Here is a 14,989-nt window from a genome sequence, read left to right on the forward strand (position 1 = left end):
CGCGCCCAGGCGTCTCTGAGGGTCGCGCCCCGATACCCTCCTCCACCCCAAGGCTTCTTCTCCCAAAGGGCCGGGCTGGTGGCTCAGGAGCGCCACAGCCCCCGTGGGCCCGGGAAATCGCAGTTTCGTCATAGCTAAGCCCGCCGCGCTCAGCTTTTCTCGCCACCTGAATGATCCACTCTCCGTGCGTCCTTCCCGACCTCAGGCTGCAGAGAAAACTTGGGGGCGGGGGTCGAGGAAGCCGCGCCCCGGGGCTCCCAGCGCAGCCCCCAGAGGAATCCTGCGGGCAACAACAAGCTGTGCGAGCGGCCGGGCTCGGCGCCGACAACAGCAGCCGGAGCGAGCCGGGCCCGCCGCGAGCCTCCGCGTCCAGGTAGGGTCTCCGCGCCCCAATTCCATCCCGCCCCGCCATCGGCGCTCCCAGCAAGTGCGGGGTTTCCACCCGCCCCGGCGTTCGCGCCCACTCACGGTCTCCCTTGCCCCCCCGGGAGATGCTCCCCGCGTTCTATTCCGCCCCGCCTGGCGCGCCCAGCAAACGTTGTGACCTCGCCCCCCTGCGGTCTCCCCCTCCCCCGGACGCTGCCCCTGCCCCCACCTGTGGCGCTCCGGGCATCTCTAAAGCCCCCAACCAGAGTCCTCCAACCCACCCGCGAGGCTCGCGCACCAGCAACGCGACCCCACCCGCAGGGACCCCGCCCACCTGTGGCGGTACCCCCGCATCTGCGACCTCCCCCACCGCTAGCGCGGCCCCTACCTACGACGACCCCCGCGTAGGTGCTCCTGCCCACACCCCCCCCCCCCCCCAGCCCCTGCCCTTTCCCTGCCCCTTTCCCTGCTCCTGCCCCTAGCCGCGCCCCCGCCCCCGCAGGCCCTCCGGTGCGCTCGGGCCCCGCCCGTCACCGCCCATTGGCGCTGGCGCCGGGCGGGGGCGCGGGCGGGGCAGCAGTTCCGAGTCCGGCGCGCGCGGGCAGGGTCCCCATTGCCTGCCGCGCACCCGGACTAGCGACTCCCCTCGGCCTCCTCGCCATGGACGCGGACGACTCCCGGGCCCCCAAGGGCTCCTTGCGGAAGTTCCTGGAGCACCTCTCCGGGGCCGGCAAGGCCATCGGCGTGCTGACCAGCGGCGGGGATGCTCAAGGTGCGCGCCCCCCTCCAGGCGGCGAGGTCGGGACGGACGGAGAGAGGGAGAACAGGGCGAAGGGGATGGGGGGACAGGGCAGAAGAGGGGGGGAGCGATGGGAGGACCCGGGGAAAGATGGGGAAGCGATGGGAAGAACCGGGGAGAAGAGCGGGGAAGCGATCGGGAGAACTGGGTCGAAGCCGGTGCCCGGGAGCGGCAGGGCAGGGGTACCTGCGGGGCAGCGTGAGCCGTCAAGGCAGCCCCGGGGTCCTTGCCGGGTGGGGCGGAGGAGGAAGGGACATGGCGGTAGGAACCTCCATCCGAAAGATAGTGAGCTTTCCATCCCCTCCGGTTTATGTTTTAAATTGAGCCTGGCAGAGGGGGTCGCCTGGAGCGCCCTCGGGGGTCGTTCTGCCTCTGAGCTGTAGGACGGGGCCGGGCTTCCCCTCCGAAGCGAGGGTACAGCGCGATCACTTCCTAAGTGGCCCCCCGCCCCCCAACTCCGCCCCACGCCACCACCCAGCATGTCGAGGAAGAAACGGCCGGGTCCCCGCACGCCTCCTGTCGCCTCGTGCCCCGCGCGGTGTGGGCGGGGTCCCGGCTGCTGCAATGCAGGACGCGGCGGGGGTGCTCTGGGTTCCCGCCTGGCGTCTCCGAGGCGGTCCGGCAGCCCCTCGCGTTTCCGCTGGAAGATTTACAAAAAGGGTTTCTTGTGCTCGCATGTGCTGTCGCCTTCCGGCTCGTGACAAAACTGAAAACTAAAATGGGTCCCAGGCCCTCCCCGCCAGCCTCCGCGGACCGGAAGGACCAGGAAGCGGGGACTCCGGGACGTCAGCGGCGCCGCGGCGCGGGCTCTGGCTTCCCCTGCCCTGCAATGTGGAAGCGGCTCTCCAGGAGGGGCACAAAAAAATAAAAAAGAAAGAAAAAAACATTAAGATGCTGTATGTATTGGAAAATATTTATGGGTCATTCTTTTGAGCTCCATGTCTAAAAGCTTGCTAAAATGCTTGGGAGTTTGTGTACAGGCATGTGAGATTAGGATACATTGGCAGATGTGCCGTGATACATCGCCGTGTTCTCTGTTGCCCTGGTTTTGCCACCTGGGAGGAGTTACACGTATTGAAGGTTAGTAAGTCCACGCCTCTTCTGGGGAAAAAGGTACTTTGGAAACCAGTATTATGTGGGAACGCGGCTTGGTTGGTACAGCCTCGGGTTAATGGGAGACAGCTGCCCTCAGCTCTGCAGGTAGCATCAAATACGGTGGCCTTGAGCCCACATGGGTCACACCTAGGCTGTCCCTGGGGAAGCCCGCCACGGCGGGTCGCCTGGGCATTCTTTCCCTGGCAGAGCCGAAGTCACAATTTTTTTGCAGACTCTGTAGAGAGCTTTACCCTTCCGAGATACGATCTCGAACCTGTTGGAGCATTTGGACGCATTTCTTTTAAGGAAGTTCACCTCCAGATGTGCTTAGAGGGCCTGGTCTTAGCTGCCACAGATTTACAAATCCTTACAGTAAGTAGGTTATTCCTCGAGAATTTATCTGTTGTGCCCCCATTCTTTTTGCCATTTCATTCTGATTCTATATTAGTACTTGATTTTCCCTGACATAGAAGACTATTGCCTGTAGCTGGAGATGAGAGAACACATTCACATTCAAGTATCAATTTCAGGGGAATTATCTGTCAGATGTGAAATTATGGTAAAATTCCATATATTAAAATGACCATAGCTACCATTTGTTGAAAATATTTTGTGTACTAGGAGCTTTACAATTCTTATCTCCAAGCCTAGATAGATGGTCCCAAGAGAGGCATGCCCTCATTTTGGAAGTGGGGAGAAAGACTCACAAAGAAAAATAGCTTAGGTAAGGGAGTGAGGTGCATACGCGATTGTGGTAGGAGCAAAACAGATCCTAATTCCAAATATTGTACTCTCCCTTAGACCACGAAGAGTACTTATGTCTGGCTCTGTCACCCACGCTGGAGTGTAGTGGTGCCGTCATAGCTCACTGCAGCCTCAAACTCCTGGGCTCATGTGATCCTCCTGCTTCAGCCTTCTGAGTAGCAGGGAAGACAGGAATGCAGCATCATGACCAGCTAATTGTTGTTGTTATTATTATTATTATTATTATTATTATTATTTGTAGAGACAGGATCTCACTATGCTGCTGAGACTGGTCTTGAACTCCTGGCCTCCTCTAGTGAGCCTCCTGCCTTGGCCTCCCAAAGAGCTGGGATTACAGACATGAGCCATCATGTCAGGCCTCCACCATGCTTTTCAGGGGCCTTTCTTGGTGAAGCTCCTTATTCTAGTTAATGCTCAAAAGTGAGCAAAACCCAACTTGCTCAAAATTACACAGATATTCTTTGGGTGGTTTTGTAAGGGGAACAGAAAATAACTTTTTATAGCGATAGGAGTCAAGGTGGCAAAAATGATATTAAGGCTTAATACCAACGCGATGGGCTGCTTTTCTTCCCCGAGTAGAGTTTCATATTATTTAATTATAATACAAAATTGAAAATCTCTTTCCTATGTTCCTGACTCCCCAGGCCTTGAATGAAGAAAGTATTTCTCAGGCTGGGTTTTTTGGTTTTTTTTGTTTTTTTTTTTCCCTACTTCTTTGGGTATCTTCTGTCTCAGGCTGTGGGTTTTTGTTTTTTATTTTTTTTTCTCTGCTTCTTTGGGTATCTTCTGTTGTCCCAAGACATGTCTGGAAACTTAAATTGATTTTCACTCAACCTAAAATAAGCTCCACAGCTCTGGATCGCGGACTGACCATGACTAAGTGCCCACCGCCACATCATGCTGTGCCACACACCAAGAGTGACTCATTGTCTTAGTCACAGGTTGTGGCTTCTGCAGGGCCTGGTGCCTGGTGGAGCTGAGTGTACTGGGAAGTCCAGGTGCATCCTTAGGGTGGGCTGGATGCGAAAGCGGCGTCCTTTTTGCCTGTGGTGACGTGAACATCAATACAGCATTTATAGAAAGTTCATATAAATGGAGTAAGTATACCTTTCCAATCCTAGTGAGAATAGCTAGTGTTTAGTGACTCTCTGTTATGTGGCAGGCCCTCAGTGATGCTGGGCACTGACTTATCCCCACTTTACACATGAGCAAGGGATGCCCGAGGTGTACCGGCTTCCCTGAGTTCACAGAGCTCCCTGGTGTGGCCAGGCCCTGTGGCTGCAGCAGGGATGTTCAGGGCTGCGTGTAGCTGTGTCTTCACTGGTGTCCTTCTCGTGCCCAGCACCACACCTGGCGCTTGACAGGAACGCAAGCATTTGCTGCCTGCCTCCCGCCTGGAATCTCCACTGAGGAGCAGGAAACCAGGGGTTCTAGCTGTCTTCTTCATTCATGAAGTCCTTTAGAGGAATTCAACCCTCTCTAATCAAAAGTTTCCAATATCCTCAGGTCAATGTGTATAAACTGTTAAGACTTCAAGATTACAACCTCAAAACCGAAGTCAGAAGTGTGAGGTTTCAATTGACTGGACATGCATTAGGTCAATGACACACATATTTATTGGACACCAGGCTTGAGCCCCACATGGGCACCTTTGGTGTCTGAAGCAATATTCCTTGGGTGGTTTTGTGAGGGGAACAGAAAATGACTTTTTGTAGCGATAGGAGTCAAGATGGCAAAAATGATATTAAGGCTTAATACCAGTGTGATGGGCTGCTTTTCTTCCCCCAGTGGAGTTCATATTATTTAATTATAAGATAAAATAGAAATCTCTGAAGCAACGCTTCGGAGCCCAGTAGGATGGAAGGGGAAACTGAGAACAGCAAAAAGTAGGAAAACCAGCAAAAACCTATCAATAGGAGATTAATGAATCCATTATGGCACCTGGAATGGAAGGAATTTTTGTCAGCGTTTAATAAGGAGCTTTGTGCTGGTCGAAAGTCAAGAGGTGCACAGTACACTCAAGGGCAGTATTGAAGAGCCGAATCCAGAGCAGCTCTGCACAGCAGATCCCCCTGGGGCCAGAGGGGCCGTTTGCAAATCCAAGCAGATCCGCTTCTTGGAGGTTTCTCCAACGGGAGCATCTCCCAGGATTGAGGCTTGCATGGGTGGCCTGTGTTATATATGCAATTTTAAATGATCTAGTTACCACATTAAAGAAAGGCGGGCCAGGAGGGGGTGACACTGCGTGCCATGACTCACGCCTGTAATCCCAGCACTTCGGGAGCCCAAAGTAGGTGGATCACTTGAGCCCAGGAGTTTGAGGCCAGCCTGGTCAGCATGGCGAGACCCAGTCTCTACAAAAAATACAAAACAATTAGTCAGATGTGGCGGTGCACACCTACAGTCCCAGTCCCGTGGGAGATTGAGGTTGGAGGATTGCCTGAGCCCAGGAGTTGGAGGCTTCAGTGAGCTGTGACTGCACCGGTTCACTCCAGCCTGGGCAACAGAGTGAGACCCTATCTAAAAAAAAAAGAAAAAGTAAAAAAAACTATATTTTATATTCAGCCCACTATTTTGATAACAATCAGTTATTATGTTATTAATATTTTACACTGTTTTCCATACTAAGTCTTTGAAACCCAGTGTGTAAAGAATCTTCAAGTACATCTCCATGTGGACAGGACACATGTGGCCAGCGGCTCCTCTGAGGGACAGTGTGGTCATGGCGATGAGTGGCGTGTGCTGCCTGTACATAGGTCCCCATGTGTTTCTGCGAAGGCCCTGAGGGATGTGCAGGGGAGGGCAGACACCGTCCCAGCCATACAGAGGACCCTGGAATGCAGCACGCTGCCAGCGCGCCCCCGCCCCAGCCCCTCTGCTGCCTGAGCTCTTTCCCAGATGTCGACTTAGCTAACCTCCCTCACCTTCTTCCCTTTCCTTCTTTCCCCAAACGTCACTCTCAGGCAGGTCTGCAGGCTCTCCGATTGTCAATGGCAGCCCTTCCCCATCCTCCACCCTCTTAACACCCCCCACCCCACTTGTTATTTTTCTCCTCAGTGCTTACAGCCATCCACCCCTGGGCATCATGCATTTGTTCACTGTGTTTCTTGCTTTCGGGTCTCTCTTGATCGGAACAAGCTCCGCCAGGACCAGAGGCTTTCCATTTTGTCACCGATGCATCCACATAGCGCCCGGTAGAGATGGCTCTTGGGGCACCTGAGGTGGACAGTGGGCCGGTGGTTGAGCCCTACAGATTTATCTCAAGCCCTCCCCTGACCCTACCGGAAGACACGGTGGTCTGCACAGTCCAGATAGTCAGAGAGGCCCCCGGCTCCATGACTTTGAACCTGCGAGGGTGAGGAGGGGGGAACAGCACCGTTGACAGAATCCCCCATTGGTATCCCACCTCCCCATGTCTACATAATCCCTACATTATCAAAGGAGAGACCCCTAGAAGGAGGTTTGGCAGCGGGAGTGAGATCAGCGCAGTGTAAGCTCATTTTCTGACAAACCAGTGGGAGGAGTCGGCAAACTGACTTTCTCAAAAAGAATGTATGCATCGAAATTAACAAGTGGGCCAGGCGCGGTGGCTCAAGCCTGTAATCCCAGCACTTTGGGAGGCCGAGACGGGCGGATCACGAGGTCGGGAGATCGAGACCATCCTGGCTAACACGGTGAAACCCCGTCTCTACTAAAAAAATACAAAAAACTAGCCGGGCGAGGTGGTGGGCGCCTGTAGTCCCAGCTACTCGGGAGGCTGAGGCAGGAGAATGGCGTGAACCCGGGAGGCGGAGCTTGCAGTGAGCTGAGATCCGGCCACTGCACTCCAGCCTGGGCGACAGAGCGAGACCCCGTCTCAAAAAAAAAAAAAAAAAAAAAAAAAAAAGAAATTAACAAGTGATCAGCAGTGTGGGAAAATTCAGGAAAAGCAGTTCAGTGCTGTGAGAGAGGGCGAGGCAGGGAGCTTGATTACTCCAGACAACGGAGGAGGTGAAAGGATAGACCTAGATTATTTCATTTGAGTTCATCTATTCTTACTTTTTTTTTTTTTTTTTAAGATGGAATCTCGCTCGGTTACCCAGGCCGGAGTGCAGTGGCGCAATCTCGGCTCACTGCAACCTCCGCCTCCCGGGTTCAAGCGATTCTCTTGCCTCAGCCTCCTAAGTAGCTAGGACTACAGGCGCATGCCACCACGGCCGGCTCAGTTTTCTTTGTATTTTTAGTAGAGACGAGTTTCACCCTGTTAGCCAGGATGGTCTCAATCTCCTCACCTCGTGATCTGCCTGCCTTGGCCTCCCAAAGCGCTGGGATTATAAGCATGAGCCATCGCGGCCAGCCTATTCCTTACTTTTTTCTTTAAAAAAAAAAAAATACAATTTAGATTTTATCAGAGCAGAATCCCAGGAAGCTGAGATTTGTAAACTGGGAAATCCAGCTCCTCCAAGTAGCCAGGAAATCAGGGTGACCTAAGTCATTCTTGCTAGGCCCTGGTGTGGGCCGGGGATGACTGACTCAAGGAAGAAGCCGTCTTGTGACTCTCTTACCTGCACTGTGGTTTAGTAAGAAGCTGTTAAAAAGTATATCATATGAAGAAAGTGATTTACTAATTGGTCAGAGTAATGACCACAGATTTCCTATGTAACCACTCCCTCATTATCTCCAACTTTATCTTTGGTTCTCATGACAAGATTATCACTTCCCAGAGAAAACTGGGGTTTTTGCAAATTACGAGGAGGTGTTTTTCCAAATGCTAAGGTTCTTTGGTGGGAAGATGTTTTCTCCTGGAAATCCTTAGGAAAGTTACTTGATTCTTGGGTTGGGCTCCAAAAACCAAAACAAAACGAGATGGATTATCCCCAGGATACCTGAGCTATAAGGACAATCTGTAGCTTGAGCGTGGAGTGAAAGACACTGAAACTGCCCTTTGTCCCAAATGGCTGTGTGCCGGGGCCCTAGAACAGCCTTAAGGAGGTGGTGAAACAGGTGACATTTACCTGTGAGGCTGAAAGCCCTCATTGCCAGGCTGTGAAAGCCCGCACTGCAGGTGTGCATGTCTTCATCCCTGTCCTGTGGGTGACAGAGCCCGCCAGTGAATGCTGGTATATTTCCTTCTTGCTTTTCATCCACCCGTGTTCTCCCTCCTAACCCCTCACTGAATGTTCCTGGGGCTTCCTCAGGTTTCACCCTGCAGGGCCCAGCAGGAGGCAGCTGATTTGCAGTCCTCACCATTCAGAAGTTCAGAGGGAAGGCTTAGAACCAAACAGGCTCCACCCCCAGGCAATTAAATGAGCATCTGGCCTCAGCAGGCATTATTTTCCTTCAAATTCCCATTGGTGACTCTAAGGCACAGGTATCCTAATAGAGGAAATCAGGAAGTCTTGAAAGTTAAAAGGAAATAAAACTAGGGTTTACCCTGTAGCTTCACCACTTCACTAAGGTCGTTACCTTCCAGTAAATCAGTTTATCCCCCTCAGAGCCTCAGCTTTCTCCTCCCTCCAGCGAGGTGTCAGGAGCTCTGCGGGCTTCCTGTGAGAATCATCTGGGCCAGGGCTCTGGCTGTGGGTGTGCAGTCAGCAAGGGACTCCCTACTAGGTCCCACCAAGTGCTGCCAGCCCCTGAGCTCAAGGAGGACACGTGAAGAAAAGCCCTTTGCAATGTAGGGCTCCATCCCACCAACGTGCAAGTGCATAGAAGTCCTTTCAGGACCTAGTATTGTGTATTTTTAAAAGTGTGGTGCCCCGTCACCTGGAAATTGCTAGAAACGCACGTCCCCAGGCTCCCTCTCCACCTGTGAAACTCTGGGGGTGGCCCAGCTACCGGGGGTGCCGCGGCCGCCGATGGTGAGCTCCTGCTGTGGGGTGGTGTCACCGTTCTTTCCAGGTGGGTACAGGTGGACCCAGGGGTGGGGGGTGGGGAGAATCCCGCAGGGACTTCAGGGACTGAGTTTAGTGCTGGGGTGTGTTTCTACTCTGCACAGGAGTCTCCTGGGGTCACCTTGTGTATCATGTCCAGCTTTTTTTTTTTTTTTTTTTTGAGACAGTGTCTCGCTCTGTCGCCCAGGCTGGAGTGCAGGTGGCACAATCTCCACTCACTGCAAGCTCCTCCTCCCGGGTTCACAGCATTCTCCTGCCTCAGCCTCCTGAGTCGCTGGGACTACAGGCGCCTGCCACCACTCCTGGCTAATTTTTTTTTTTGTATTTTTTACATTATTATTATTATTTTTTTTTTGAGATGGAATCTGGCTCTGTCGCCCAGGCTGGAGTGCAGTGGCGCAATCTCAGCTCACTTCACTGCAAGCTCTGCCTCCTGGGTTCACATTATTCTCCTGCCTCAGCCTCCTGAGTAGCTGGGACTACAGGCGCCCACCACCACACCCGACTAATTTTTTGTATTTTTAGTAGAGACGGGATTTCACCGTGTTAGCCAGGATGGTCTTGATCTCCTGACCTCGTGATCCACCTCCTTGGCCTCCCAAAGTGCTGGGATTACAGGCATGAGCCACCGCACCTGGCCTCATGTCCAGCTTTTAAGAATTTTATTCCTTCTGCTATTTCTTTCCACTTAACATTTTCTAAAATCCCTGAGTTCTTCATCATCCTTAATGCAAGACCGGTGGGAATGAGGTCTTCAGAGAGCAGGGGAGGAAGGGGTGAGCAGGGGAGGAGCAGGAGCAGGGGTGAGGGGCCATCATCGGGTCTTAGTTGTGTTTCGGCATCATCTGCTTCCCAGTGTTGGCACAGGCTAAGTGTTTGATGGTTAATTCATCCAGTAGAGTGAGCAGAGCATAAGGTCCTGGAACCAGAGCTGTGCCTCTACCCTTGGAGTTGAGGAGTCCAGGCACTGCTGAGCCTGGCCATGGGAGAGATGGGTGAGGACGTCCCACAGGTGTGAGACCAAGGGGGCGGGAGGCTTTGTCCTGCCAGGAATAAATGGAATCAGGTGGGAGGCAAGCCAGGCCCTCTTCCTGGGAGGTGCCAGAGCCAAAGAGGAGAGGAGGAGGAAGGAGGAAGAGCGTCGGAGCATCGGAGGGCTGGTGGGACTGCCACCCAGGTTCAGGGACAGGAGCCTCCAAGTGCTGCCAGGCAGGTGGGAGGTCCCTGGGGCATGACCGGGAGCTCAGGGGAACTTGGGTTTTCTTCTCGTAGCCCTGGGAACCTGGAGGAACGCGGTCATATTTGTGCTTTAGAAGAGAACATTGAAACTGATATGGAAAACATCTTGGATGTAATATCAAAGTGTAGAAAGAAATAATCAGTGTGAAACTTCACACAGCCCGGCAGCAAGGCCCCGGCCCCACACCCAGCTCTCCAAGGGGCTGGGGCTCATGTGGCCGTTACTTCATTTGTGTTTTTTTCTAAACAAGGAGAATATATTCATAAATTTTTTGCATAAAAGCAAACAAAAGAGAAAAAACTGTTGGAATCCTTCTGGCCACAGTGTGGCTCATGTCAGAGGGAGTCAGGAATTCAGGGGCAGTGTTGGGAGCAGCTGTCAGTTGTATAGGCAGGAGCCAGCAAGGGTGTCAGTAGCATTCAGCACCAGCGACAGAGAAGAAAGTCGTGCTGTTTGGCAAGAGAGAGAGGGTACAGTGGGGGGAGGAAATGTTCAGGGTGAGATGACCTGCATTTTGAAATGCTGAGTTTCATGTTCTTGAGAGATGGCCACTAGTTAATCAGCAGGTCATTAGAATTCTTTTTGTTATAAACTAGGTTTGAATATAAAGTAAATAAGACTATGTCATATATATATGCATACGTGTATGTACATATTAGATACATAGTAAACATGCATTTACCTCTAAAATATGTATCCCCAAGCTTTTTCAGCTAAATAGATATTCTCATTCAGAATTGTGAACTTTCAGAGGTCATGGGGACTCCAGCATCGCCAACCTGGCCCAGCGTAATTGAAGGTTTTTTTAAGCGTGTTCTGAGCCAGTCGCCGTCCAAGTGCACGTAACCTGCCTCTGTGTCCCAGATGCCCCTGCAGGACCAGAGTCCTGTCATTTGTGGTTTATTGACTGGAAGCATCGCTTGCTTCATGGCCCATGAACTGCAGCATCTTTAGTCCTGACAGCTGTTTCTGAAATTTAACTTTGTGGAGGAGGAAGCTTGGTGCTCTCAGGTGTGTTTGGGAGCGAAGGCACTGAAGGCTCAGGTGCTCCTCATCCTTAAGCAGCAGTGCTGCATGGCTGTGGGGGCAGCCCTAGTGCCTTTTCACTCCTCTCCCGATGGGCCTGAGCTCGTTAGCCACGACAGCAAGACAGACCCTCCAGGTCCAGAGGTGGTTCCAAGACACTAGTGACTTCAGCTCCCCCAAATCCGTCTGCAGTGGAGAGCGAGATGGAGGCTAACAGACTTACATGATGATATATTGTAAACAGACACATATTGTGATACATTGTAAACAGACTTATGCATTGTATAACACTGTTCTTCTAAAGGGGGGCCTCCCTTTATCTTCATGAGGTATGATTATTTGTAATACACCGGCTTATTTTAACTTTACTGATCATAACATTGCATGACTTGTTTTCTGTTGAAGCCCATTGCCTGTTGTTTTTTACGTTAGTAGTTGGTGATGCGATAATCCATTTTCATCTCCTCAAATCACACACACACAGAATTTGGCTAGCTGCAAATAAACACCTATTCTGTAGTTTGTTTTGCAGTTGGATGGAGTGGCCTACAAATTCGTATCAAGTCCAGAGAGTGATGTTTTGAACTGAAAGTACGCTGGGCTCTTAGATTCAGCCTGGGCACAGGGGCACCTTGCATTATGTTGGCTGTTTCTTTTAGTCCTTCCCCTAATCCCAGAGGAGTGTGTGTACCCATTTCTCATATTAGGAGATGAGGCATTGAGAGGTTACGAAACGTACGCATGGTCATGGGTAATTAGCGGCAGAGCCAGAATTGCCCCAGGCTCTTCAGTGACTATTGCTCCTGTTTCCACTGCAGGTATGAACGCTGCCGTCCGTGCTGTGGTACGCATGGGCATCTACGTGGGGGCCAAGGTGTACTTCATCTATGAGGTCAGTGTCTACCCCACGCCCCCTGTCACTCTTCCTTCCACCTGCCCGGAGCCCTGCAGGCACCAGCACTCACCCACCCCTGCCTCCCCCTGCGGCAGGCAGGGGAACCAGGTCCTGCCAGCCAGGGCCTTTCCTCAGCCCGCAGGAGCCCCTGGTGGGGACCGTTTACATAGGAGGCCATGCCCCCTGGTCTCCAGGGATAGATGCCTGGTCTGCAAGTTTTTTGTTAGGCAGCAAGGGGAGAAAGGAGATGAGAGGGAGTCCAAAAAGCCATTTATTTATTTAGACAGAGTCTTGCTCTGTTGTCCAGGCTGGAGGACAGAGGCATGATCTTGGCTCACTGCAACCTCCTGGGTGAAAGCATTTTTCTGCCTCAGCCTCATGAGTAGCTGGAATTACAGGTGCCTGCCACCACGCCCAGCTAATTTTTTTATATTTTTAATAGAGAAGGGGTCTCACCGTGTTGGCCAGGCTGGTCTCAGACTCCTGTCCTCAAGCTGTCCACCCGCCTTGGCCTCCCAAAGTTTTGGTATTACAGACGTGAGCCATTGTGCCCGGCCCCAAAAGGCCATTTTGATATCAACTTCCTGGTATTGATTGATAGTATTAGAGGTCAGCCAGTGATCTCTGCTTGGCTGTACTGGTTGATCGGTTGTATTTGTCTGAGGCTCTGACTGCTGTAGAGGTCATTTATTAATTTCCAATGTAGCCTGAATTTGAACACGCATTTAGGGAAATGGGGAAAAACAGCGACTTTGAGCTTTTCATCATTTGTATAAAATGGAAACGATGCCTGGTGTCTGCTGATGTCTTAAGTAACAGGAGGGACTCCCTGGCTGCCACTTTTGAAGTCCTGGCAACTTAAGACTAAAAAGTATTTGAAGGGAAGGCACGAATATAGTTTGGATCACAGTACTGATTTCAGAAATTATTAGGAAAAATATTTAATGTTTAAGTTTATAAAACCTAGCTTTAAAAATGAGAAGAAGATATTTTTGTAAATCACTTAATGCCTCCAAAATGGCTATTAGTGTTTTAGTCTGATTTCCCTCAGTATGACGTATGCAAAACACTGGAAGGAAATAAACACATATTAGGAAAAGTATAGCAAACACGTTCTGTATACTGTTTTTTGTTTACGACTATATCGTGGCTTTTCGCTATGTAGATTCCATGACTGTTGCTTTAACTTATTTTTTATTTTTCTGAGAGAAATCTCAGTCTTGTACCCCAGGCTTGAGTTCAATGGCTTGGTCTCGGCTCACTGCAACCTCCGCCTCCCAGGTTCAAATTATTCTCCTGCCTCAGCCTCCTAAGTAGCTGGGATTAAGGTGCCTGCCACCATGCCCAGCTAATTTTTGTATTTTTTAGTAGAGACAGGGTTTCACCATGTTGGACAGGCTGGTCTCAAACTCCTGACCTCAGGTGATCTGCCCGCCTTGGCCTCCCAAAGTGCTGGGATTACAGGTGCGACCCACTGCGCATGGCCGACTGTTGCTTTAAATGTCAACATACTGTCCCATTGAATTGATGTCTCATCATTTGTGATGGACCCTGTATTCTACCATTCCCTTGGTATCGCATTATTTAGCTTTCTCCCCGTTTTTTAAGCTATCATAACAATGCAAGATCTATGTTAATAGAGCGATTTGATGTTTTGTTATTATTTAACACTTTGGTCCTAATATCGGGCACTGACTGAGCTGAAAGGGGCAGTCATCATGATGGCTTGGGATGCTTCTTGCCTAAGTGATTCCTGAAACCTGTCCAGCCTCGTCCCAGCCCTGCGCAGGGAGCGCGGCACACTAGCTCCCCGTGACGACGCTGTGTGCAGCTGGGTGTGGCTGCCTTCTGGGCACTGGCATGATTCCCCTGTCTGCTTTCTAAGCCCTGTTTCCCTTTGGTGAAATGGCTGCTGCTGTTATTCTTTGCTCATTTGTGTGTGTATCCATTTGTTTATCATTTGCTGGAAACAGTTTTTTATTTTTTTATTTTTTTTGGTTTGCTTTTATTAAACTGGTTATGTGGTTATTGTTTGTATTTATCCGATTTGGGCAATTTTAATGGTGGGTCTAACCGTAGCATTCCCAGGCTGTTGTTTTTTTCATTTCATATTTGGACCTTTTTAAGGTCAGATTGCCCTCGTGAGTTTCCCTGCCTGGGCCCTGGCCCCAGTGGCACCTGTCCTTTGCTCAGGGACGTGGAATGAGCACGGTAGACTCAGTCTCCAGCACAGTCCTCCACCCGGTCCCCAGCACAGTCCTCCACCCCCCTCCCCGGCACAGTCTTCCACCCCCCTCCCCGGCACAGTCCTCCACCCCCCTCCCCGGCACAGTCCTCCACCCCCTCCCCGGCACAGTCCTCCACCCAGTCTCCAGCACAGTCCTCCACCCGGTCCCCAGCACAGTCCTCCACCCAGTCTCCAGCACAGTCCTCCACCCGGTCCCCAGCACAGTCCTCCACCCGGTCCCCAGCACAGTCTTCCACCCAGTCTCCAGCACAGTCCTCCACCCAGTCCCCAGCACAGTCTTCCACCCAGTCCCCAGCACAGTGTTCCATCCAGTCTCCAGTACACTCCTCCACCCCCTTCCCCAGCACAGTCCTCCACCCAGTCTCCAGTACACTCCTCCACCCCCTTCCCCAGCACAGTCCTCCACCCCCTCCCCAGCACAGTCTTCCACCCAGTCTCCAATACATTCCTCTACCCCCTTCCCCAGCACAGTCTTCCACCCAGTCCCCAGCACAGTCCTCCACCCAGTCCCCAGCACAGTCCTCCGCCCCCCTCCCCGGCACAGTCCTCCACCCCTCTCCCCATCACAGTCCTCCACCCAGTCCCCAGCACAGTCTTCCACCCAGTCTCCAGTACACTCCTCCACCCCCTTCTCCAGCACAGTCCTCCACCCGGTCCCCAGCACAGTCTTCCACCCAGTCTC

The 14,989-nt window shown here is 51.9% G+C and overlaps 1 protein-coding gene across 4 annotated transcripts in view; it reads left to right on the forward strand.

The window, feature by feature from the left end:
• Nucleotides 1-905: 905 nt before the first annotated feature.
• PFKP (phosphofructokinase, platelet) overlaps nucleotides 906-14,989 on the forward strand; it is a 66,014-nt gene continuing 51,930 nt past the window's right edge. For 3 of the 4 annotated variants that reach the window (XM_050805462.1, XM_050805459.1, XM_050805461.1), the window contains exons 1-2: nucleotides 921-1,138; nucleotides 11,983-12,056. In XM_050805462.1, the coding sequence (XP_050661419.1) occupies nucleotides 1,027-1,138; nucleotides 11,983-12,056 (186 nt within the window). In that variant the 5' untranslated portion in view covers nucleotides 921-1,026. Of the gene's footprint in view, nucleotides 1,139-11,982; nucleotides 12,057-14,989 lie in introns of all 4 variants that reach the window. The other variant, XM_050805460.1, reaches the window with a different exon arrangement.

Source organism: Macaca thibetana, chromosome 9, assembly GCF_024542745.1.
Source record: "Macaca thibetana thibetana isolate TM-01 chromosome 9, ASM2454274v1, whole genome shotgun sequence".
NCBI lineage: Eukaryota > Metazoa > Chordata > Mammalia > Primates > Cercopithecidae > Macaca > Macaca thibetana.